At 38.9% G+C, this 25,727-nt stretch overlaps 1 protein-coding gene across 1 annotated transcript in view; it reads left to right on the top strand.

The window, feature by feature from the left end:
* The window catches only part of CUNH7orf50 (chromosome unknown C7orf50 homolog), a 154,335-nt gene that overhangs the window by 101,529 nt on the left and 27,079 nt on the right, over positions 1-25,727 (top strand). Inside the window, exons 4-5 of the mRNA XM_027656462.1 lie at positions 13,342-13,423; positions 17,688-20,123. Of these exons, the coding sequence (XP_027512263.1) occupies positions 13,342-13,423; positions 17,688-17,870 (265 nt within the window). The 3' untranslated portion in view covers positions 17,871-20,123. The remainder of the gene's footprint in view (positions 1-13,341; positions 13,424-17,687; positions 20,124-25,727) is intronic.

Below are 25,727 nucleotides of genomic sequence, written 5' to 3'. Positions count from 1 at the left end.
GTTACATTCACTGGCATCTGCTGAAGCCACCCCAGGTTGTTTGCAGTTCCCTGGCAGCCCTGCCATTACTCAGAAGCTCTACAAATCTCTCTGTTGCAATGCCCACACTTTCCTATTTTAGGGTACTGGTATGCTGGCAGTTATTCTTGTGGGGGTAGGTGGAGGGGGCATATTCACTCCACAGATTTGGTGCTGCTTAGGGCTATTCTGTAAAGGTGCTCAAGCACGTTATCTTCTGCAGAAGGCAAAGCTTGCTGTTAGGGTATATGAGAAATTGTTCTGCTGTGTTGGACCTGTTATTGAGCAAGGTTTTCCAAATCACTTTTTTGCCCCACATTTGGTAAGTAACTTCTCCCATCCTGGTGTTTACATCCTTCTTGTGGCTGTGTTGGGTTTCTCAGTCTCACTGCCCGTTCAGTGAAGCAGTACATCCCTGATCCTTCATCTGTTACTGCTCCTTCCAATGCTGTGGTGGTCTTCTTTGAACTCCTGTGTCTGTGATCCTTCTGGAAATGCAACACCTGGAAACAAATGTGCTGTTTTGCTGGAGCCTTCTTCCAGCTTCACGCAGAAGGGGCTGAGAATCTTCAGTTCCTTCCTGCTCTGTGTCACTCTGGCCTTGCTTTAGGGACAACAACATTGGATTCATCTTTGGGCCATCTTTGAGTTGAGATTTCACATTGAATTTGCTGAACACTTTTTTTTATTTTCTCTCCCCAAACTGTTACTCAGTTTTGTGTGACAGTGTTGGCATGAACATGCCAACTACAGCCATAATACTTTTTTCACTGACTGTCAAAGGGACAGAGCTTCTCATCCTGCTTCAGCGTGGGTGCAGCAGGTCAGACACACTCCTGTTTCAGAGTTGGCTTTATGATGCCCATTTCCAGGTGTCAATGTTCTCGTTATCATCTGATTATTCAAACTGTGCCTTTAGGATTCTGTGACTTCATGTTATACTCTGGGTAGCAGCACCATACAGTTTTTGCCTGTTTAATGAAGGTATCTGGTAACAGCCTGAGTTGATGATTTTCAGTCCCTGTGATAGAGTCATTGACTTCTGGATCCACTTTCCTGTACCTTGATGGCAGGCGATAAGCAGAACCGTGTTGGAGCCATGCCAGTGTTTTTCTAACCCCCACATGACATCCACAGGATGTCAGATTGTGCAGGAATTGCTTTTAAACTGTTATTAACTTCTTGCTGGGTTAGCTGCTTTTTATGGTTCTAATACAATTTCAGTGCTTTGCAAGAAGCACATGAACATCTTACCCTTAATTTAGTGAGCTCATGAACATTACTGTTCCCCACATATATCTCTTCTCTTTTTGCACTTTATAAATATTACAGCTATCCATAGTCAGTGATCCAGGCTTTGCCTGATGAAGATCCACTAAGAAAAGGAAGGCAACAGTTTTGGTCTGCTGCTTTTCCATGTGAGTCCAGCTTTGCCATGTAGATGATGGTTGAAGAGATGCCTGCACAGGCACTGAACACAGGCAGGTGCCTGTGCAGGAGTACTCGGATCTCGAAGCTGAATAACCAGGTTAACTCCCAGATGATCCTGAATTAAGCAGTCTGGGCTCTGCAAATGAGCTCAGGCACTGCATGGAGCTGATTTATAAGTTACACCACTTCCAGAGCCAGAGTGGGCACCAGGGCTTCTTTAGCTGTTGCTGAAGATAAACTTGTCAGTTCAAGCTAATGCTGACAAATCATAGTATTATTTACTACATAATTCTAAAAACAGCAACCAAAAGTAAGAACCAAAAAAACCCCCGACTTCAAGTGGCTCAGAGCCAATCTTAGCTATTTTTGCCAAGAATTTCTGGGAAGAAAACAAACTTTAGAAATATATTCTGGGTATCCGTAATACTATCCTGGAAATGCTCCAGATGGACAGAATTACTTTGTAAAATAATTTCAGTCTAATAATTTCGAGGAAGTCCTCTCCATAGTAGTGGATCATGTTGTGAAGATCCATATGGGTGCTTAGAAATATTTTTTGATGTGTTTTACCATTTCCACCTTGCTGGATAAGCAGCTCTGGTTTCTAGAGACAAAACACGTGATTGCTTTGAAGATTCTGAAATGTTGAGTTTTAAGACTTTTAAGCATAATTATACATGGAAGTTCTTAGATGTTGCAGATATTTATTTCTGTGGTATTTTCAACTCAGTCAGAAGTAGGAAGTTTTAGAAACATCAAGGATTGCATGATTTTCCAGCCAAATTAGTAAATGCTTGTGATGCAACTCATTCAACTTTGGAAAAGCAGCTGGACTAACACAACCTTCCCTGAACCAAACTCTTATGGTTTAGCTATTAATATTATTCTGGATAAACTCCTTTCTATAGGGAATGGTTTTGGAGTACCTTTCTCACCCCTTTGCCTAGCACTGATATGTGGCTTGAGAGGAGGAAGCAAGGGAAGCTCAGGTCCATGGTAAATATTTCTCAGTCAGAGTCAGTAGCTGTTCCATCTTTCTGAATCTGCTCGTTGTCCTGTTTAGTTTATGCAGAGGAAAGACATTTCTTCTTGTAATTTGCATAACCATAAATGGTCACTAAATTTAACAAAAACCAAAAAATAGATTAGGAAACTCTAATCCTGCTTTATGGCTCCAAATCAAATTATTTGTCTTCCTAAATCTTTAAACTAATTTTATGGAAGGTCACAAGTACACCTCTCAAAGCATATTTCAGTGAAAGCTGCAGAGTGATTTACTTTGAAACCTTCTGCCTCTTTGCATTTCTACCATTTTTTCAGTGTGAAACAAAGCTGTCAAAATATTTACTTGGGCATTTTGTTCAAACATTCTCATATGGAAATACTGTATTTAATAGCATCATTGACATGAATTCAGAAATCTTTCCATCTGACATCTGTCATTTACAGGATCAGCTGAAAAGTACCTTATTGACTAACCAGCCTCATCTTTAAATGGATTTTGATATGTTGGGGTTTTTTAAACATACTGTCTCTGTCTTCTCCCCACTGTAGTAATGATAATTTGCTTTTCCATTTTGCCTTCTCTGATAGCATATCACAACTGTATTTTGACAAAATAAATGAAAAATATTTTGACACTAATTTATTTACTCTCGTTCTGGCAGCTTCTGAGAAATTGTTATATTACCCCATTTTTCAGATGGATAGTTAAACACTGATGAAGTTTGTGACTCACCAAAGTCCTTGTACTATGCAAAGGTCTCCTTTCAGGCAAGTGACATGAGGGAAAATAGACACAACTTTCTTCTCATCTGAGCACAGGCTCTGTTTTTTTTGGCCCTGTACCAGAGTCTGCTTCCAACAGAGCTGCAGGATTTTTGTCAATTCCTGATTTTGAAAGGGGAGTTTGCATGGATTTTGTTCTGTAGTGGTGTCTCAAGACATTCCTAAATGCCACCAGTCTCTGGGTGGGCATGCAATGTATGGATTATTATTCCAAATCCATCTGTAGCTATCTTGGGAGAGGCTTCTGTCTTCCATGGTTGGGGTCTCCTGGCAGTTGTGGTCCTTCATAGTATGGCTGCAGGTGACCAGAGCAGCTTTATTCCACTTCATTGCTGCTGATAAAACTAGGAATGAAAATTCCCAAGTTCGCCAGCTGGAGGTTACAGGCAGCACTTTCATTCTCAGCCACATATATAAGATTTTCCTCCTGCATATGGTCTTGTATCAGAAAAGGTTGGTGGCACTGAAAATGACTCATTCCCATGTGCCTGAGGAGGCTTCCTGTGCATTCTTGGTGAATTGATTTTTTCCCCCGTTTAGTTTGCTTTTGTTTAGTAATAATTTGATCAATAGGATGGTTAAACTTCTCGTAATTTTTCACATATATGTTGTCAAAACTGTTAGTTATATTAGCAGCAATTAAGTGTAAAGTGATCTGTCAGATGGGGATAAATAGATTACACGTGTTAAATCCATAAATATTGAGGCAAACATAATTAAGGTTTCTTTGCCTGATTCTTTCCTGTAAAATAACATCTTTATTTCCAAACCTGGTTAAGAAAATTTAATGTCTTCTTTCTTAATGACTCATTTCCAGTAAAAGAAAATTTAGTATAAATGAATTTTCTTAACAGTTTATTAAATGTAGCCATTAGATATTTATCGTTGAGATCCGGCTTTCATCTTTCCATAGTATTATACAAAAGAGATTGCATCTAATTGAATAATTAAGCAGCTTTAATATATTATTTCATCTGAAATTACTTTTAGAAACCTTGTGAGATATTTGGGGAGATTCAGGAGTCTTTAAAAACAGGCCAGTCTGCTCCAGGACTGTATCCTGAAGTTAAGTAGACGTTTCCAATCCTCACTGAAGTGCTCAAAACCTCACACAAGGACTTTGACCTTTCCTGTTTGTCTTGGGGGAAACTTGTGCACTGTTGGGGTCAAATCAAACCAGAATAATTAAAATAACTCATTTCACATGTAAGTATTACAACAAACTACCTCTTGATATTTTTTAACTAAAAGCATATTTCAGGGATTATTTACTTTGCTGTGATAAAATGTCATTTGCAGTGAGGTTGTGTTGAAGGGAGGCACAGCTTTTCCTCCCAGCTTCTGAAGTCTGCTCTCCCCTGGCTGTCCGGACTCCTTGCTTCAATCCTGGCTCCAAGCCCAGGCATCCCATCCCTAACCCCCCTTCTGGCTTTGAGAAAAGGCATTTTGTACTCACCCATCTCCTTCCATTCAGACTGTGTTCTTGACATGGCAGAAATGCAAAAGGAAGGTTTTATGTTTTCTCTGTGTCATAAAATTTCGATCGAGGAGAATTAACACCACTACTCACTTCCTCAAACACGTTCAAACTATTCCTCTAATGCCCAAAGACTCGTAGTAGTGGCAAGGAGTTTTGTAGCTCTAGGGAATCATTTAGTCTAGTCAGCCAAAGCCAAAATTAAAATTTAAAATGCAGTTGGCAATGATTATTAATCAATTAGCTCCAGGGAGCTGTCAAGGCTTCCTAACTGGAGTTAGAATAACAAGAAGTATTTTTGAAATAATAAAACTAGATCCTTAATAAAACTTGTCTCTTCCTTCACACATTCATTAATATGATGATGCCGAAAAAGGTATCAGGAATTAGGTTTATATGAATGAAATTGAATTGGAATGAAAGCCGTCTGCAGGAAGCACTAATTTCTTTAAGCATAGATTACTTAAAATCTTAGTAGTACAACACGTGTCACAGGGTATTAGAAGAGGGGAATCTGATACTGTCCTGAACACCATTGTTCAGTATCAGATTTTATTATGCATTGAGAGATAAATGAATATCTCAGCTAAATCAAAAAAAAGCGAGTGGGCTGTCAACTGCTGTACATTTTTAGGTTGATCTTGATATTGATATTGGCCCTTTTTAGAACTCTTCTGCAAAAGGAAGTGTAAATCAGTCTGTAAGGTTACAACTTGGGAGATTCAAATGGCATGGGGTCTGCAGCAGTGGCTCCATCTGCCTCTGCCATACTTCCTAATGAATGCAGCCGTGGGATGTCCAAACTGGGATGTAAAAAATTACAAGGATGGTTGACATGTCCTTTTTTTTTTTTTAAACTTCTATATATGTTCTTGCCGTTGGTCCAGAATAACCCCAAATGTGTTACTTCTCAGAGGCACTGTAAAAGCCATCTGTGTGATGGGTTATTTGAAGAGGGCTGCGTGGGGCTTCCTGTAACAGAGATGACCTTTGTCTAATTAGCCAGCAATACAAATACTTGGATTTCATATAAAAAAAAATTTTTTTTTTTTTTGAGGTGCTGGGGGGGAGGGGAAGAACCTTTAAAAGTTTTTGAAGCTGATTCAAAATTTAAAAAGTAATGAAAATGAGCTACTCAGCTTGAGTCTGTGCCTTGGCAGGAGTGTTCTGCACCACAGTTGGATGTTATGTGGTGTAACGGTAAAGGAGAAGAGAATTGACCCTATTTGTTTTTTCTGGGTCTGGTAGCATATCCCTCATCTGATCTTCAGAAAGCATTTATATAACTGGATTGTTGCCAACTTTTGAAAATGATTTTACATGCAGCTGGCTTCTTACATGATTTTCATACGGACTGTGGGGCCCTCTTTATCTCCTCGTACCCCCCAGGATGTTCTCCATGGGAGGGAGGCATAACAGTTGTTTTCATTTTCCCTTTCCCTTATTTCTGGTCCAGGCATCGTTGTGACCAGAATTAAGTGCAAGAAAAGATGGACATCTGGAGAGGAGATGGGACTTCAGCAGAGCTTTGAGATAGCACTTGGTTGTATATTCCTTGCAGGAGCAGAACAGATTGGCTGTGAAGGGCTCAAATTCTATTTTTTATTCTTCTGTGATAATTCAACTCCTGCTTTGTGTTCTTTTTATGAATGTATGTAAAATAAAAAGCACATTTAGCTTAATAATAAAGTAATGGTAGCTGTGGGCTTTCAAGCCTACTGCTGACCTTTTTGTTATTATTGAAAACAGCAGAAAGTGCTGAGCATATTATTAGTGCTATATATATTCTAGTATACAGTGCTATGTATTTTCCAATATCTATTCTAATATATTTTTTTCTAATATATATTCTAATATATAGTGCTACATATTTTCTGATCAAAATGCAGTTTTGCTGCAGACAGGCTAATGCAGATACCAGCAGCTAAATAACTGTATTAGGAAAATAATTTTTAAAGCATCTGTGAAGGTTTTTTTCCCAGTGGAATGCTGTTGGCATTTGCAGGTGGGTTGGTGTCTATGAGAAGCTGAATCACAGTAAGATTCCCTACGTGTGCTGTAGCAGATGTAAGAGACAGGAGCTCTACTCACGACCTGCTGTATGATTTTGGGGCATTGTTACAATTTTCTGGGTCAACTTTTCTTTCCACTTATCATCTGTCTCATCTGTTTATACTTGAAACTCTTCAAGGGAACGTCTTGTGTAGCGTTTGAACAGAGCCTGTGGTGGGGGAGGAAGGGGATTTTTAGCTTGGCCGAAGCCTCAGGATGCAAACATAATATAAAACGTTACAAATAATGGCAAGTGATAAAAGTGCATATAATAAAAGATAAGCTGCAATAAACATTTTATGTAGATTTAATCAAAGCTCTGCTTTGTGGCACAAAGGCCCTTTCCTTTTGCTTTATAAACACTTTCTAAGAAAATCCTGTGACCTGTCTGCTGTACGGATACAATCAGATACAATGTGTCCTTATCTTGGACATCAGGACAAAAATGGGACACTAAAAAGCACATTTATTTTTTCCTGCATGTGTGATTCCTAAATTAAAAAGAAAAAGCTTCCTCCTCTTGCCTTTTCACAAGTCTGTAGTCATTACGCTGCATCTAAACCAGATGGAAGAATATATTAAAAATTGTTTTTAAACCACAGATTGAGAAATGGTGCCAGGATTTTCAACCAAAAATGTGGCACTGATTCTAAAATCTGTTGACAATTTTAACAAGTTTTCTTTTGGCAAAAGAGCTCCATTAGTGTCTTTTCTTCTCTTCCAGGAAAATAAGGAAAACCTTTATCTGAGTGAAAATTTATTTAGATTCCAAACTGGATCAGAGAATATCAATGTAAATATATTAACTTTCTCCAGGAATTGGAGTTGGGAAATAAAAAGACTCATCCATAACATGAGAAAAACACAGTTAAAAATGAAGGCTATGACTGTCTTATGTCTATCTAGATCTTGGGTCCTGGCACAGATCAGTGTGTCCAAGATTTTAACTACAGCTGTTCCAGTCTAGTCTCTGAAAATCTGTTTAGGATTTCAATTTTGGTTATCTTTTTTTTCCAAATGAGGAAAATCAGCATCACACACACTTGAAATTAGATTATCTCTTACCTTGCATTGAGTGCTGAAGTGCACCATGAGGTAGCTTTCTGATCATGCAGCTGGGTACAAAACCAGACATTCCAAACCTATCCTTGTAAAAGTAAATTCGCTTTAAATGCCCCTGAGAGAAATAGAAGAAACTCTGAATACCCCCAATAAAAATAAACACTTTTACATTTCCCTTGAAATAATTGTACGTGTTATAACTGGACAAAAAATTATTATTCCTGCCTCGCTAGGGCACATATAGAACTTCCACCCACATCCATATTTTTTTTAATATATCCATATAAAACCTCTATCCACAAAATGGCTCTTCTCCCACAAGAACAAGCTTATGCCCAATTTTTCCTCCCTCCATGCTGCTTCCAGGGGTTCCAGGGAGCCTCTTTGAGGAGCAGCATTCCCGTGCTCACCTGTTGGCCATATGTGCGTTGTGCTCACCGTTGGACTGACTCAGTGTTCAGAGTTTCCAAATTCGGGCCTTATAAGGGCAGTGAGTTGCCTTAAACACCAGTGCATGGGGTTTTAAAGTGGCTGCTGTTGTATGTGTTGCACCATGAAATATTACAGCAGATCACCTGGGTGCCAAGTGTTTCAGCAAGGCTTTAAATATCTTTAAGGGGATTTTTTAAAGGATGGTGGTTCTTTATTGAGGAAGCACCTGTGATCCACATTTTACGGATAGGATGCTGTTTGCAGAGAGTTTGGGCAATAAAGTGCCTAACTTGATTCCTGCAAGCCTTAGTCATGTGCCATAACTCCTCTTCAGCCTTCCTTGGGGGCCATGTGGAAGAACACAGGTGATCCTTAAAGACAGGTTGCAGGGTGATGAATAACTGGTGTATCCAAACAGAAAACTACCCAGGTAAATGAGGTGGGAGGAATGTGACAATTTTTGTGTAGTATCACAGAATGCTGCTTTTAATGTTTTTAATAGATCTTTTCCACGAGTGTGGTGCAGTGGGCCAGACCCGTGGCTCTGTCCCTCCTTGGAGGGAAACTCGAGAGAGTCAGACATGAGGGTCCTCATGGGTAAATCACAGGGGAGGCTGCACTCTGAGCTGGTCCTCAGGGCTGGAGAAACCTTTCCAATTAATTCCCTGATACTAAGCCTGGGCTATATGCTGGAGAGATCTAAATTTGGTGGCACTCTGCTTTTCCTTGGATAGATACCCGGGCAGGAAGGTGTACCCAAGCTGGACTGGACAGTGGCACAGAGTTGGAGCAGTGCATGTAGGTGGATCTAGGTGTCCTTGCCTTTGGCATGCAGCAGTGCTCTCATGTCTTCTGGAAGGTTATCAGCACTCACATCTCAGTCTGTCTTTTTTGTTTCTTGAGACTTGTCTCCTACGCAATAATTTTTTTTCAAGTTGCATTAGTAAAATGGTTGGTTCTCAGCACAGAGCTTTTCTGCACACTGTGATTACTTACCAGTTGTGACAGCTTTGTAGTGTTTTGTCCTGGCTGGTAGTCTGAGCAGATGCATTATGTTGACTTCCTGAATCCAATTTGTAACAATAATGTTTTTCTCTTACTGTGTTTCTGGAACCAATTTGACTACTTTCCCTTCCCCATCTCTTTCTACCAAGGCACCCCAGAGGGTGTCCTGCCCTGCACGCTACCAATTGTCTTCTCTTTGCCTACTTACGCTGCCTGAATTCCCATGTTTTGGGAATAGATTTGTGTGAGATGACTACAGGCACTAAAAGTCATTTATGAGATAGACTAGTGAGAATCTTGGGCAGCTTTTCCACAGGAGACTCATGGTAAGAAAACAAAAGCCCAAATGTAAAATTTCCTAAGCTGCTTGATTTATTTGATTCACTTCCTCTGTCTCTTCAATTTCAAAGCCACTTGGGAAGATCATTTGCACAAACATTTAAGTTCTCTTTAACTAAAGTCAACCAATATGTTTTTTTCAATGAGCTGGAGCTCATAAGAAAGATTCAAACATTAAATGTGTAAAGAAGGCAATTAGTGTTTGTACAATATATTGAAAACTAGCCTAAGGCACACTGGAAAAATACATGTTTTACACATATATATTTTTCATTCAATTCCATAGTTTATATTAGATCCTGACATAGATAATGTAGAGGCTACCAAATTAATTCAAACAGTGGAAGAGGTTGTGATTGTCTATAAAAAGAGGGTTTTTTAACTGTAACATCGTTGGTCTTACTCTGTATATTTAATCACTCAAAGGAAAAGCCTTTTCTCCTGCTGTAGTATGTCAAGGAGTATTATCTGCATGTAAACAGCAAAATGAGACCTCTCTTATGTTGCAAAGGTTGAATTTCTGTGGTTTAAAAGTTGAGCATTTCTAAAAATGTACTAATGATGTCATCCTGATAAAAGGAGATACCCCTCTCACTTTGTCGTGGAGTGATACTTTCCATAGGTTTTAAAGCTGTCAGTGGAGTAGGAAAAAGCTGTCATAGGAATCAGTGGAGAAGTTTTATTTTAATAACTGTTGAGGAATCCAGTTACAGAGAGCAACTGTCATGTTATCTGCATTAAAGATTGTGCATCCATTATCCAGAGTGTTTTGACCACAGTTTGATAGGAATTCGGGTCAAGAGAAGGATCATTTTCTTAAATGGGGAGAAACAGGAGTTGATACAACCATGGGTATAGTACCAGTTAGAAACTTGGGAGTATTTTCTGAAAATACAAGTATTTTCTGAAAATACAATAGCCATTGTCTATTAAGGAAAATACTATTTTTTCTTACTGTACTAATTTAGGATTTGATTCTAATAGGACAGAGCACAAAGCAAAAGACATTCTGAGATTCCAGTGCTGTAATGTGCACAAATGTACTTTCTGCAGTTGATTATGTTAAAGTATTTGTTGTTTATATGAATTACTGTGGTGTATATAGAGCAGAACCTTTCAGGAAGACAAACTAAAACTTTTGTTTGTTTCTACAAGAGAATTCGCTGGATTGAAAGTCCATATGGGATCTTGGATGCAGGAGTACAACGACTTGCCTTAACATGTAGAAGAGAGCATATGGTTTTGGTAATAGGTTAATAAGAGCAATTAACCTTATAGTGCACTCATTTGCTGGTCTCAGTTGTTTATAAACTAGGTAATAAAAATATTTTAACATCCTATAGCTTTATGGGAGATTAGTGAAATCAGGCTGTGTTTTTGAACTTTAAATGCCAACACTACTCAGGTGATAGTGTAAGTGATAGAAACATAAAATTAGCAGAGAATAAAAGATTCAGAGTACTCTGTGGTGTGTCTAACCGAGGGATATTGCAAATGTCTAAATACATAGAATACTGTGGAGAAATACAAACATGTGTTAAAGGTTTTCATTAGAAGAGGGACTGTTTTCACAGGATGCAGTCACAGATCTGTTATTCAGCTTGTTCTTGTCACCTTGCAAAGACTATCGTGTAAAGTGTTTCCAGGCTTAATTAACATAAAAAAAGACTTCTAAACTTACCTTTTTCTTCTTGAGGATGAACCTCACAACAAAAAAGGTTAAAAGAACAGCGAGCACTGTCATTGTCTTTGGGATTTTGTTTGTTTTGAAGGACTTCTAGAAGTTCAGTCACTTCCTGCAGAAGTCCCAGTTTCTCAGTCAGGAGCTGCCGTGTTTGCTTGGCAAACAGAGAAAGTGGGAACAAATGAGCAGGTTGTTGTTTGCCCCACAAATTGCACCTGCAAGAAAAACCCTTTTTACTTCATCCTCTGTGGCCCCTCACATTACAGGTGGTGTCATTTTGACAGTGGTTTTTGTCCACTTGGGCACCTTGCTGTGAAGGCAAAGTGACACCAAGGATTGAATGATCTTTGTTTTGCAAGTACTTTGGTTTCTAGGCTGTGGTGATGGGAGAAGGGATGGTTTCCCTATAATAACAATTTTTTTTCCATTCTATAAATTTTGTCAGTCAGCTTTTTGGTCTCCTGCTTTTGTGCAATATTTGTTTTGGAAACTTCTGCCTGTTTATCGACAGTGTTCCAAAAGATGCCTCTAAATCAGCTCATTTTTAGATTTTATTTGAGCATGTAAAAGATGATATATTGTGATTATTTGTCCTGGTTTTCTGTTATTTGTCTGATTTTTACCTTATATCTTGGTTACAGACTATTGTATTAAGCTTAGTTGGTGCTAACCCTAATGAGCTGTTGCTGCTTTTTCTTTATCCTGAATTTGAACATCAAGACAGTATTTTTTTCTTTGAGTTTTCTTCAGAGGCTTCCATGGAACCTTTCTGTACAAATTTGTGGTCTCAATTTTTTCTCTTTCATTGAATTGACTGAACAATATATTAGCTGGTGCATTCAGCAAAGATGAGGACTCTTTTGCTTTATTAGACTTCACAGTGTTTAAACAATACTAATTCTCATACCCAGCTGGCTTTTCAATTGATTTCTGTGCTCTCTATTGCTGTGTAAAACAAGCTGGAACATTAATGGCATCTTGCATGCTACCCTCTGGAGACTTATTTTTCTTTAGAGAAAAATCAATTAAGTGTGAAAGTTTCTGGGTTTTCTCCTTGTATTTTTTATTCTTTCATTTTAAATTATATTTTTGTGTGCTGTCAGATTTTGTACATGTTAAGATGCTAATTTTCAAGCATGTAATTTTAAAAAGAAGTCTTCATTTTATGGTGGGATTTGCTGGTTTGCTCATTTGTTTATAGAAATAAATGTCTCTTTCTTCATCTAAAACAGAATATACCAGCTTGAAAAATATGTTCAAGATGTATGTAAATGTGCTATTTTAGCCCAGCTAAAATTTTGCATATTTAAAATGTGTTTGCTAAACAGCCAAAGAACGTTTGCAGATGTTAGTAATTTGTTTTGCCCCCTTGCTTTGAACAGTATTGAAGTATTCCTTGTGAGAGAAACCATTTTTCTCTCCTGTAAACATAAATATTTAAGTCACACCTTTAGGCAAACCCAAGCCTTAAATATTTGCTCCTCAAGAATGAATTGTCTGCTCTGGAACAGCCATCTGTGATGGGCTCCAGCCATTGCTGAGGTGACCATTGTAGCACAAGTTTCTCCTTCCAGTCCTTCAGAGGCTGCTTAATTTTTTATAAATTTCAGTTCATTGTGAAATATCAACTTTCTGAAACCAGAATTTGATTCCTTGTCCACTTCACCTCCTCAAATAATCAGGTAGCCCTGCAACTGGGATAAGGATTTGGGGTGCTCAGTTCTTGTTGTGGGTCAAATGAGGGCAGTGACCTCTCATAAAGGACTGGCCAAAGCTGGGGAGTGGGGCTTGGTATTTAACATCAAGGAATGAGTGCTTTCTGAGGAAAACTTATAACATTCTTGGCTATGATATCTTCCTAAACCTTTCACTATTTGCACAGAAGCCAGGTGGCCTTGTACAAAATGTGTGCCAGTATCCGTGCCACAAAACTCCATGCGGTGCATACCAAGTCACTTGGAAGCATTGTAGGGAATATTTTCTGAATAAAGAATGTTTTGCTATCACAATATTTCATTCAACCAAAATTTTTTCCTTTTCTAATTTTCTGCAGCTGGTCTGAAAATCCAGGAGAATGGAAGTTTCAAAAGGCAAGACAAACGTGGCTTCTCCTGCACATGTATGATAAAGAGAAGGTTTGTATTAATGCTGCTTTTCCTCAGAACAAATATGATATAGTGTTATACATTAGTTATAGCTATTCTTTATTAACCAAAATTTGCTAGTACTAGCCATGAACTTGTCTAATAATTTTTTAATAATTTATAAATTACTTTGTTTTTAACCAAGATGCTGAATTATTTTAATTGCTCGTCACTGATATTTTCACTTTGTTGGTGATCATTCTCCTGTGTATGCTAGATTTTTATATTTGATGTATGTCAAGCATAAATAGAGCAGATTCATGTTTTATTTAAACCTAGAGTTTGCTGAGAATTTGAGTCATATCCTTTGTTTGAATTTCCTAATGTGGAACCCAATACTGTAAACCATGATTCTCATATTGCTTCAGATATCTCTGGCTCCACAGAAGATGTACAGTCTTATTGCCAAGATGTTAAAATAGCTTTCTCATTAAAATATAAGTGAAACCTGATGTTGATTGTGCAAAACATAAAGTATAACCAGAAGCCAGGATTGCATCCATACTGAAATCCATTCATTTCATAACTGAAAAAACAACATAAATTGAATTTCCAATAAGCCTGACCATCGTGGTATCGAGTGGGAGTTTCAGGTCATTTATTTTGTTGTGTAATAGAACAAACATCTGCCTATTTGCACAGTGCCTTATTTATTGATTCATTTCATTGACACTCAGTTAGGTTTTGCTGATGGTTTTGTGTACACTTGAACATTTATTCATACCAATCTTCCTGACCCAAATTACTCAGCGGCTCTTAAGCCAATCACCTGACATAGGGTGTTACCTTTCTGGTTAAAAATACTTTTAGAGACCCAGATAATTAAAAGCAGAGTTTCATGAAGGCAGAAATGTTCACAGGGTGTAAATACATTAAAAAAGATGAGTTGCAGAATACAAATTTGATGGTGGTCTCTAGGTTGTTTGCTCTGTCTTCAGTTTTTAAGTTTCCCCTTTAAAAACCTTTATCAACCTTCCAAAATCAACATATGCTCTTCAAAGCTACCTAGAAATTGTTTGGCAGGCAGAACAATGTTTTTACTTTTTTACCTGTTTACCTTGGGGTTTGTGTTGAATTACACTGGGACATAATGAACCCTAAGTAGCGTTTGTTTTATGTATAAAAACACAGCTTAACCCCTTATTTCTCAACACTGAAATTAAACTTCCTTTTGCTTTTTAATCTGCTGAAAGTGCTGAGATTTATTTAAATTCACATATTTTGTGATTTAATAATCAGAGAAGACTGAATATGAGCTTTAGAGAATGATGAACATCTGCATCCAGATTCAGTTAAGTTAGTAGAACTGTTCAAGTGCTTATAATTAAGCATATGATGAAGTCTCTTCCTTCATCAGGACCATAGGGAGGGCACACCCAGCTTCTTTTGAATATTTTTTATACCCAAATTCAACTTCCTGTCCATTGCAGAATAGAATCTGTTGGTAATCCAAGCATGACTAAAGTACAAAAAGGGACATAAGACATAAGTTTCTTTCCTTCCTAAGCCACATCTTTGATCTCATGGTGTCACTTGGATGCCTGCTGAAAAGCCATGCAAAGCACTGAGTTGAGTTTCCTGCACTGCTATGCCTCTTTCTGTAAGAAATAATTTGAGATTTTCAAGTTGTTTGCTACATGAAGGTTTTTTTTAAGTCCCTTTAAAATCCATCTGGTGGCTGGCTGACAGCTCCCAAGCTGAGCCTGTGTACCTATGGTGTGTATACTTCTCCAGGATCCTGTATAAAACAAACACTGGGTCACTTGTTGATATTTGTCATCTGGCACAGCATTTTTAGAAAGTCATAGATCAGCTGTATTCAGCTTTGGGGCTGCAAGGCCTGGAGCTGAAGCTTCCTTGGAAGGGAACCCAAAAGGCAGCGTGGTGGCAGTGAGCTGAGGTCCTCTGTGCTGGGATCTGTGTTTGCTTTGCAAAATACGTGGGGATCTGCAAGTCTCTGAGTCTGAAAACTTGTGAGTTGCATAGTGTAATTGTAAAGTGATAACTGTTCTTTTCCTGCTGCTCTTTTGTAGTGTTTCCCTCCTTTTCCCAATGACAGGAATTATTTCACGTTGGGATATTTCCGTTTTAATCAGCTCCAGTTAGAACAGAGGCAAGATTAGTGTGAGAGAGAAAAAGAAACAAAGACAGGGTCAAAATGGTTTAACAAAAGAATAATAAAAAAATCCCATAAGCATCACTTCCACTTCCAGAGCCGTGGTGGGAGATCTTGATCTCCAATTTCAAACGAGCCTAAAACTTAGATCTTAGAAGAAGGATTGTGTTCCTTCTTGGAAAACCTCGCCAAGACCCCTGAAATTGCCGCTTTTGTAATACTGTATTTGAAGAATTAAAATTTGGATTTCGTTGAGTTTTTGCTGGCACTTTGTGTGTTCCAGTCCTTGCTATGGCTCTACTGTATAAGTCAGGAGGAAACATGACTTACCTTGCCTACAGGGTGCTGCATTGTGAGCTCCTGCTGAAATAAACCTCAGAGCTGTGTTAAAGAAAAATAATCGACCACATGTCAGCCTGTACAGTTCGTATTTCTAAGTTTAGAGTAGGTTTTCAATTGCCCCTTCAAGCATTTTGCTTAAATGATATAATAATAGCTGTAGGTCCACAGGTATGTCTACAAGAGTTGTAGATTACAGAGATAATTTAGCCGAGGTTTGAAACATGGAAATGTTGCTGAGCTTTAAAAGCTCAGTACTGAGTATCTGCATTAAAGGAGCACTGTCACACTGAAATTGTTTGCATCTGAATGGTTTGTCTGTTATTAGTACCAGCTTAGTGTGAGTAAAAACTTTCAAAAATATAGACATTTTTCATTATGTTTAAACATGTGTGATTTTTGTATTATAGCAACACTTCATATATCATCCATTTCAGTGTTAGTCACTGTAAAATTAATATTTTTTTGTAACTGTGTTGTTTCTTTAGCGCAAGAGTGTTTGTGTGAAGAATTCGAAGGTTTTCCATAGTGTACAAGTTATGAGGCTGAATGCAGATTTTGGTTTTGATTTATTGCTTTGTAATATGCCTGATTGATGAAGGCAGTGTTGGAATATTCTTTCTTCCTCTTCTTTTGGAGTGATAGAAGTTTTAGTGATCAAAGTTCTGCTGCCAAATGTCGATGGAGAAATAGGTTGTAAATTAAGTGTCTGTTGAAGCTCTGCCTTCTCTGAAATCTTGATACTTTGCAGAATTGAAACCGCCCTCGAATAATTAGTCTCCAATCCTTTAAATACTTACGTATGTGTTTGACTTGACTCATGTCAAGTTGTATGTGTAAAGTTAAACATGGAGAAAAATATTTGCAGGATGAGGTAATTTTAACATCCCCTGATTCACAGCAAAAGATATTCTGTTATTGGCTGAAACCTGTTCCACAGATACACAACATGAAGTCAAGATATGCTTCAAGATAGGTCTGTCTGTTCACCTCTTATTTTGGTTTGAAATACTGAATAAATCATTCCAAAGTCTTTGCTAAATTATTGCCAAGATTAAGGTAATGATCATTTAAACTGTATGTTCTACCAGATAAGCTAAAATTTAATCTATGACTGGTTAATTAGAAAGGGAGGGAAATGGGGATAACACAACTGTAGATGACTAAAGTGCTTTTAATGTTGGACATGTTGGTTCAGCCTATCAGTTTTAGTCAGCGTGATTTCAAAATTATTTCCATATGTCTGAATTTCAATTTGTTTTTCAAATTAAGTTCTATTTCTTTGTATAGGCATTCTGTCAAAGTGCATGATGGTGGGTGGTATCTCAAGTCAGCAAACAAATAATTTTTGGGACGAGGGTAATTCCGGCGAAATTCTTTCCTCAGGCACATTCATGCAATTCTCACCAAATTTAGCAAGATTCACATATGTGTTTTCCAAAAGGAGGATTTGGCTGGTGTGTTTTGTTTTTTTTCTTGCACCAACCCTCACAGCCTTGAGCTCCCTGTCAGGGAGTGCTTGCATTTGCTGCTCAGCGTTTCCACATCTGCTTAGCATTTCCTCTCAGATGCTCTGCCCATCCGAGCACATGACAGTCATCTCACCACGGTCCATCCCTCCTGGCAGCTTGTACCTTTCAAACATTTCCACTTGGAGTTGGGCATTGGCACACACCAAAGCCTGTGCCCGTCTCCTGATTGTCCTTCAGGTGATGATGTGACATAATTGCAAATGAGTATCGAGAGGGAAGAAAATAAATCAGATTTTTCCTCCCTTGTTTGTTTTTTTTTTCTTTAAAGGTTCCAGACAAGTATTTCACCATTTTACTGGATTATCTGCAAGGCCTTCAGGGCGGGGCAAGAGACAAAACTGTGGAGAAAGCTGAAGCTTTTATGAAGGAATTTGATGGTTCTGATGGAGAAGACCCAAACGTGCTGGAGAAGTGTGAGCGCGTACGACAAGTTCTGCAGCTGCTATCCTGAGAGTATTTTTGTGTCTTAATGGCTGTCTGGTGGAGAGGAGGAGAGGATGTCATATACAGAGGCTATAAATGAGTTGTAAAGACGTCATTTTCTAAAAAGAATCCTAATAATAAGTTTTGTACTCATAATTTTTTGCAAATATTTATCATGTTTTGAGGCGATGAAATAAAAATAACATATACGGTCTATAGACTTGCTATTGATCTTACTGCACGTCTTTAACAAATAAACCTCTCTCCCTCTCATTAGTTTTCCTCCATCTGCCCCTGTAATTACTGTTAAATAAGAGGAACTTTACAGTCCTTAATAAGAAGAGCAAAGGAACCAACAAAAAGCCTGGAGGGTCTTTTACAATGGCAGCTTTTAAAATGAGTGTACAGTACAGTGCGTGCTCAGCCAGCTGTAATCTATCACTTTCAGCTTCAGAAGGATGTCACTTGGATTTGGGAAAGGTCATTTTCAGTCTGTTGAACATGGATTGTATAACACAGTTACTTATTAGTACTTCACACAGTTATCTGGAGATACCATCAGCTTTGTTAGTTTTCCTTTTATATTTTAAAGTTTTCAAATGCATTAGGGCAATTGTTTAGGTATTTAGATAATGCACAGATGGGAACAGATCAAATCCTTGCTTATATGTGGTGAAATCATCAGATTTTGTCTAAATTTACCCTACAATGAGAAGTGCTGTGCTGTATCTGGCCTGACAGTGTTACATTTTCATCTTTCTCTGGTAATTGGCATCCCCCAAAAGAGTTAATTCCTCTTCATTCATTTTGGTGTAGGACATTTGTCTCGTATGAACATGCTGAAAATGAGGCTTTCAAGTGAAAACCAAGGACATTAATTACTCAGAAGTTGGATGATTGGCTTATTTAATAACACTGGTATTCAGACAGAGTTCCTGACCTGATTCTTTAATGTTTCTGCAAACATTGTTCATACTTTACTAATAACAACTATATGAAATGTGTAGTGTTTTAGAAGAGTGGCTGTCTTTGGGAATTACAGCTTTAATTTGGATGGGTGAAGGAGGGGAGGATCTACAGATATTCAGGCCTGATTTTTCAATAAGAAGCATTTGAGTGGATTTGACAGCCTTCACAGCCGTGGATTAATACAAATCTTTAAAAGTACGAAATATATTGCTAATAACAAATAACTTATGCTTTCTGACTTCTTGAAGACGATGTTTTCAGTCCAAAAATACTAGAGACCAGCATGCCCTGCTCTAGCACAGTAACTGGGATGGAGTTTGGCACAACTTGGAGTGGGGCAGAATTGAGCAGCAGTGTCCAGGTTCTCCAGTGAGCTGCTGATGGTTCCTTGGCAGCTCAGGTGCTGTGGCAGTACCACAGGGCAGCAGTTGGGTTGAAGGCTGCAGAGGAGGCAGAGCCAAAGCCTTTCTGAGGCCCAAAGCTTCACAACACTGCTCTTCCAGTGTGAAACCTGGTAAAAAGTGTCTGCAGTAAAAAGAAGCAATCCTGACATTTAGTGAACTCATAAAGATCATTGGATCAAGTATTGTGCGTGTGAGAATATGCAGCTGGGAAAAGCTGCTGTCACTCCAAGCAGAAGCTGGTACTTTTTTCTTTCTGCTAGGAAAACTAAGAATTTCTCATGGATGAAGTTTTCAAAGTGTCTTTTTGTGAGTTTTTCATTGCACTTTGCATGTCAGAGAAGAATTTTTGTTCTCTCTCAAGATATCTGAGCATTGCCACTTCTGATTTCTCTGTCACTCAAAACTGTGGGTCCTCATTGTGCACTTAACATACCTTGCAACTTAAAAGCACAAGCACGTTGCAAATGCACTTTGGAATAGACTTGTAGAAAAAGATGATAAAGGTAAGATGCGGGCAAAAAAGTGTGAACCTTATATGATTTGGACAGCTTTGTCAAAATTTGCCTTTCTTGGACCTTGATTCTGACCATGTGCAAGTTCTGACAAATCTGTGAGAAGAGACACTTTGTAGATCAAGAATGTCATGTTTCTTTTTATATCAGTTGATATTAAAAGCACACAAGACCTGCCAATCTGGAGTCCATGTGAACAGCAGTATTTGGAAAAGAACAGTTAGAGCCTCTCACCAGCACAGTAATAGACCTCTGGGAGTAAGGTCTTGCTCTGATCTCCTCTTCCTCAACTGCTGTTTCAGCTTTCTCTTCACTCCTACCTATTGCTGGGTGAAGGACGTGGTGTTTGGCCTCTGCTTCTTGCAGTTATGGAAAATTCAGAAGCTACAAATGAAGGTAATTGTTGCTGTGGTTGTGTTTGGCAGAGAAAGCAAAGCATGAGCTTTCTGCCTCATTCCTCTTGGTATAGGTGCTGTTCAAAGGACAGGGGGGTCTTGAAATTTGATAAAAGGTTTGTCAGACTTCTCCTTGGTGGTGTTGCACATGTCTTGTGTGTCAAAGCTCAATATGAAAAAATCTAAGAGTTATCTTATACTTGATGCTGTAGTGGAAATAGGAAAGGACACTTTAATTGCATTTCACTTTTTGACTTTTTACCTTTTCTTAAGGAATCTTTCACTGGTTGGCAAACAAGTCACCTTCAGAACAGCCATGAAGTGCAAAAGGACACACATTTTTGGGAGACATGTATTTACTGAATTCCTGTAGCTGGTTGAAGCTGTATGGGAAGATACAATCTGGCACTTTATTCACTGTGTTTTGTCATTTGGTCATGTGGAATTTTCAAATCTCTGCCTCACTTGTAGCTTAGGCAATCCTGTGGGTACAGATAGAACAAAATCACGTCTCTGCCTCTGTTTGAATCAGTCTGCTGTGTTAAGAAAAAATTGCATCCAAGGCTAGAAGTAACAGTGTGTGCAGAATGACAAATTACATCTCCATCTGCCTATGCTAATCGTCTTCTAGTTGAGTTAATCTGTATTGTGGAGCTCTGTTTAGCAGAATGTGTGTCCTAAGAGAATGCTGAAGTCAGGATTTCTAGGCAAAATAAAGGAACATTAATTACTTAGAATTGCTTAAAGCTGGAACTGTGCCTCTAATGGAAGTACTAATTACTCAAAATTTGACAGTGTAAAAAGTTCCCTTTGATTTGGCTGATCCTTGCTATGGGTTGTGTGTCTATTTGGTTCTTTGCTGTCTGCCCACAATTTTAATTTGTTATCACCATTGTAAAATAACTGGGTAAATGAACTCTCTGTTCCTATTTGGAAAGGGTGTCTCACAGTTGCTGAATGTGTAGTTTATTTCCTTATTTCCTCTCACTGGAGAATTGCTCTGCTGTGTTTCTCTTGATTTTAAAGCAAGGTGACTATTGACTCATTTCCCATCATTTCAAACAGCTTAGAAATTCACATTTTTGGGTTGAGCTTGAGGGTTTGGTTTTTGTTGTGTGGGTTATTTTAAACTTTGCCACTGAATAAGGCAAAATAACAAACGTTAAAATCTAATCACATTTCTGCAAATCAATGTCAGAAACAACAATCATAAAAAGAGATTTAATTTGCAAAGTCAAGCACTCAGAAAATGAGAAAATGTAAGAATGGAAGTTGGTTGTGTAATTTAAATTTTACTCCTTCACACATATGTAGTATGAAGGAACTTCTTAATTGTGTCATCAGGGCTATGTTTTCCTTTGTGTGTAACTGATAAGTCATTTATTCAGTGTTTTCCTCACAGTTCTGCTGCTGTTCTTATTTTCAAAATTTAGGTCTATGAAGCAGTACTGAAGCCAGAGAAGTAACTTTGCTGTGGGGCTTTGATCCTGCACAGAAGAAATAAGTAGGAACTTTCCTATTCCTTTGGTGTAGGAACTAGTCATAGATGTTTCATCACAAATGTTCCCTTTAAAACATGTTTTAATGTTCTGATTCATTTACAGTCAAAATATTGAATTGATGTTACTTAATTTAAATCCAGTTTTGTTGACATAAAACTTTCCAGTGGCTTATTCTGGTTTAGCCCTTGGTTTCCTTTTATGTCTTCCTTTCTGTACAGCTGAATGAGCTCGTTATTTCTGTCCCTGCAAATAGGAATATTAGTTGTTTACAGTGATTCCAGTCATACAAGGACACAATTAAATGTCCTTGCCTTTGCAGGACAAGCTCATTTTAGCAGTGATTTATAATTGTATTCTATTTTAAATTCTTCACAAGAACATGCATAGTCAACAACTTAATGTGCTTTAAAATAGTAATTTTTTAAAAATATGTTTTTTTCCCCTACAAGGAGCAGGGAATAGCAAACTGAATGAAACTAATGAGTAAATGGTGGGGGAAGGGCAAAGCAAAACAGTGGTTTATCTTTCTTTGTCAAAACAAAGCTGAATAAGAAGCTTGTGCTACTAAGAAACTTTAACTGGTGTTACAGACACAGAGGGAGGGCCCTTTGGGTACAAACAGAGGAACACTCATACAGCTGCTCTTACTCATTTTTTTTCCCCTACATGCAGAAAATTTTTGGCATTCCACAACAAAACCCACGAAAACACCTACGTCAAAAAGTTAAATAGGTTTCAAAATCAAATACTTAAAGGTCAACAAATGCCACATGTATATAAATGGCCAGAAGAATTAAAATTCTAACTCACTGTGCCTCCTGCCTGGAGAGTGAATGAAGGGGGGGATTGTGTTAGAGGCAAACAAGCAAAAACCTCTAAAATTATGTGAGCACATAGTTAAAATTACCAGTTACCCTTCTATTCATAGGAAGGTGGAGTTACATTCCCTATTAGTTTCTGTTGTTCAGATTTTTTAATGAAGATTTGCTGCTAATTGAAATTTCACACAGCCTTTTGGTGTGACAACTTACATCTATTCTCCTCATGGTCCCACGTGTATTTTATGAAATTGTAAGCCACAGGACACAGGATCTGTCACTCTTATTTGCTTATAAATAGCCAGACCAGCTACAGCACTGTGAAAATCATCATTTGCTTCTGAGCTCCTTTGGACCCAATGAATGTTGGCACTGTGTTTCCCTGTACTGGTCTAGAGGTACAACAGGCTTTGGCAGCATCCTTTGTATCAGCCAGGCTTGCTTAAGCTCCATGAAATTACCCAAGTCTGGTCCAGTGATGCTGCTGATGGAAGTTGCCAAGTGAGCGGTGACGTGTGTCTATGGAGCACTGGGAGCAGGGAGGCTGCAGGGTCTCAGCTGCTCAGGATGCTCAGCCCATGGCTTGCTGCTTGTTTTCAGTCTTGGGCTGCTGAGGGTTGTCACTATTTTGTTTGTCTGCTTTCTGTGGGCTTAATTGGACTGAAAGAACCGATGTTCTCAAACTAAATGTTGTAAAGCTATTTGGACATATTGAAAACTTAAGCTACAGTGATGGTGTTTGTCTGGTAGCATAGATACGTGTAAACAGACTTTATGGATCTCACAAAGACAGGACCCTTTATTAGAAGCAGAAGCTCTTGCAGGATGCTGGAAAGGCCTGATCTGCACCCTGATTTACCTTGATAAATAGGACTGGTGTTTCCGTGAGCTGTCACAAATATATGCTCTCAGATAGGCACGACAACAGGCAGCCAAGGAACCATGTATGGGCATCAACCATGCCAGGGGGGCAGGGATGACAGTGAGGAATGTAACCTCCTGAAGTTGCCTGGTTAAGGCAGAATGCCACCTGGCATGAATCCTGGCTGCCATAAGGTTAAAAATAACAAATAGCATCCCTATTACATAAGGAAATCTTTTGTCCTTGTTTAATGGAGCACTATGGTATGCTGGAAAGAATAAATGTGAAGTCCTACTTGTGGTTAGTGCTCAGGGCCAAGCCAGCTGCAAATACCAGGGCTGATTGTAAGCCAGGCCCTGTGTATGAACTGCTGGCATTAAGCAGGTGAAATCTGGGTGAAATTCCAGTGTCTAAGTGTGCTCAGCAGGAACCTCAAAACAGTTCACTGGTGACATCTCAGCGCCAGGTCTTAAGGTCTTAAGGCCCCCTTTTATGATGATTGCATTACTGTGACATAAATACAGAGGATCTGTGTGTTCAGAGCAGCCTGTGAACCCTCTGGAGGCTGCAGCCCATGGATCACCTTCTGCTGCTTATTGCAATAAAATGGATGATGGAGAGGCTGTGGAAGTTATTGTGGATGAACTTCGCCCCAGAAGTGGGATCATTTTTGCCTCACCTCACCTGCCCACAGGTCACTTCCAGTCCCAGGAAGGGAACACCTGCTTTGGTTTCAGTTAAAGAATTAACCTGAAGTGATAGCAATGCTCTTTCCTTTGTGTTCTACTACCTTCTCCTCCTGATCCCTCAGCATGAGACAGTCTGGAATGAACCTGCAGCCTGAGTCCAAGCCAAATTCTCCCATTTCAGTGGCAGCTTTGAGGACTTCCAAAGGCAATGCCTATTTGCACTTTGACTGCACAGCTCTGGCTGTGCCCATCATCTCTTTGGCTACAACTCCTTTCAGGTCAGTACAGCTGTTACTTGGTAACCCTTACCAAAAATTTTTGGAAGCTTCCAGTGCTTGCTGTAAGCAGGAGCATTCATCAGCAGATGGTCTTCACACTTCCCTTTTAGGTCCCCAGCTGTACCCACACCATCTCCATGCACCCAGTTGTGCTTCCAATATTCATCTTTTTGTGAAAAAGTGCCTTCTGGTGCTTACCACTTCGGCTGGGATGGCAGAAGGCATTGGGGATTGAGAGATCTTGATATTGTAGTTATAAGAGTGGAATTATCCTTAAAATTTACCCCAAATTCCTTCAAGATGGCTCTGGATTTCCATCCCATTGTCTGTTCCCTAGATGGATGTCCCACCAAGCAAATTCAGACCACGTGGACATGCTTTTGTTTGGAAAAGACGATGCCAGTCTGAGCCTCATCCCGGACTGCGTGTCTTGTAGAAATTGGGGGAGATGGCAGAAATTATTTAAACACTTTTTAAAGTGCCTTAGGTGACTAAAAAGAAACCTTCAAACAGAAGGTCACAGTGCCCTGATAATGCCTGTGAAGGTCTACCTCTTGTCAAGGGAGTGATACATGTTGGTGCTTTCCAGCATCCAGTCCATCCACATCCATTTACCCACCCTGGCTCCTTGACAGATGTTCCAGACAGTATCAACTTCAGGAGGGTCATTCTCTAGGTTGTTCCTTTGTATAAATGGCCAAATTACAGGGTTGTCATGAGCCCACTCCATCCCTGTACAGGTGGTCTCAGCCATATGAAGGGTGAACACAGCAAAGGAACAGTCACAAGGAGATGCTGCTATTAGAAATTATGATTTCCTCATACAGTTTGTAGAGTGCAGACACCTCAGTCAGAACTTGGACCTTTGTCAGATATTTTTATTATTGAAAAGAAGAAAACAGTTGGGATAATTTTAATTTGCAGTGCTTTTAACACGCTGTTTAATCTCAGAGATGGACATTCTGCAGTGAGGGGATGGTTGCATTATGAGTATTGCACCAGCATCCTTCTTGCCTTCCTGTACAACCTCCTGAGCAGATTATAATGTGCTTGAACTGATAGATGGAAAAGTTCAGCTGGCTGAATTAGCAAAGAAGACGAAGACAACTCATCAAAAGGAAATACAGAACTTAAAAATAAATACCTAGACAGCCAGGTATTGCTGTCTAGGTTCTGTGTCTGTGATATTGAAAAGAAACTCATGCACCTGTGCAGCAATATGGCATGAAATAGCTCTCTGCACTTTGTTGTGTTGCTTTTCTTTTGAGCAGCCAGGACTGCCAACTGCAGAGCAGAGAATGTGGAAGGAAAACTACAGTGAACTTGGCAATTATTTCCAGAGATTGGTTCAGCCTTAGAAAATATCCACTGGCTCACTAAAAAAAACCGGGGGTTCCCCCGTTGTTTTCTAAATCCTTTTTTTATTATTGCAGCTGTCTTTGGACAAAGGGAGGGG

Source organism: Corapipo altera, unplaced genomic scaffold, assembly GCF_003945725.1.
Source record: "Corapipo altera isolate COAL_440 unplaced genomic scaffold, ASM394572v1 104, whole genome shotgun sequence".
Classification (NCBI taxonomy): domain Eukaryota; kingdom Metazoa; phylum Chordata; class Aves; order Passeriformes; family Pipridae; genus Corapipo; species Corapipo altera.
This window is presented reverse-complemented; position numbering and strand designations above follow the sequence as displayed.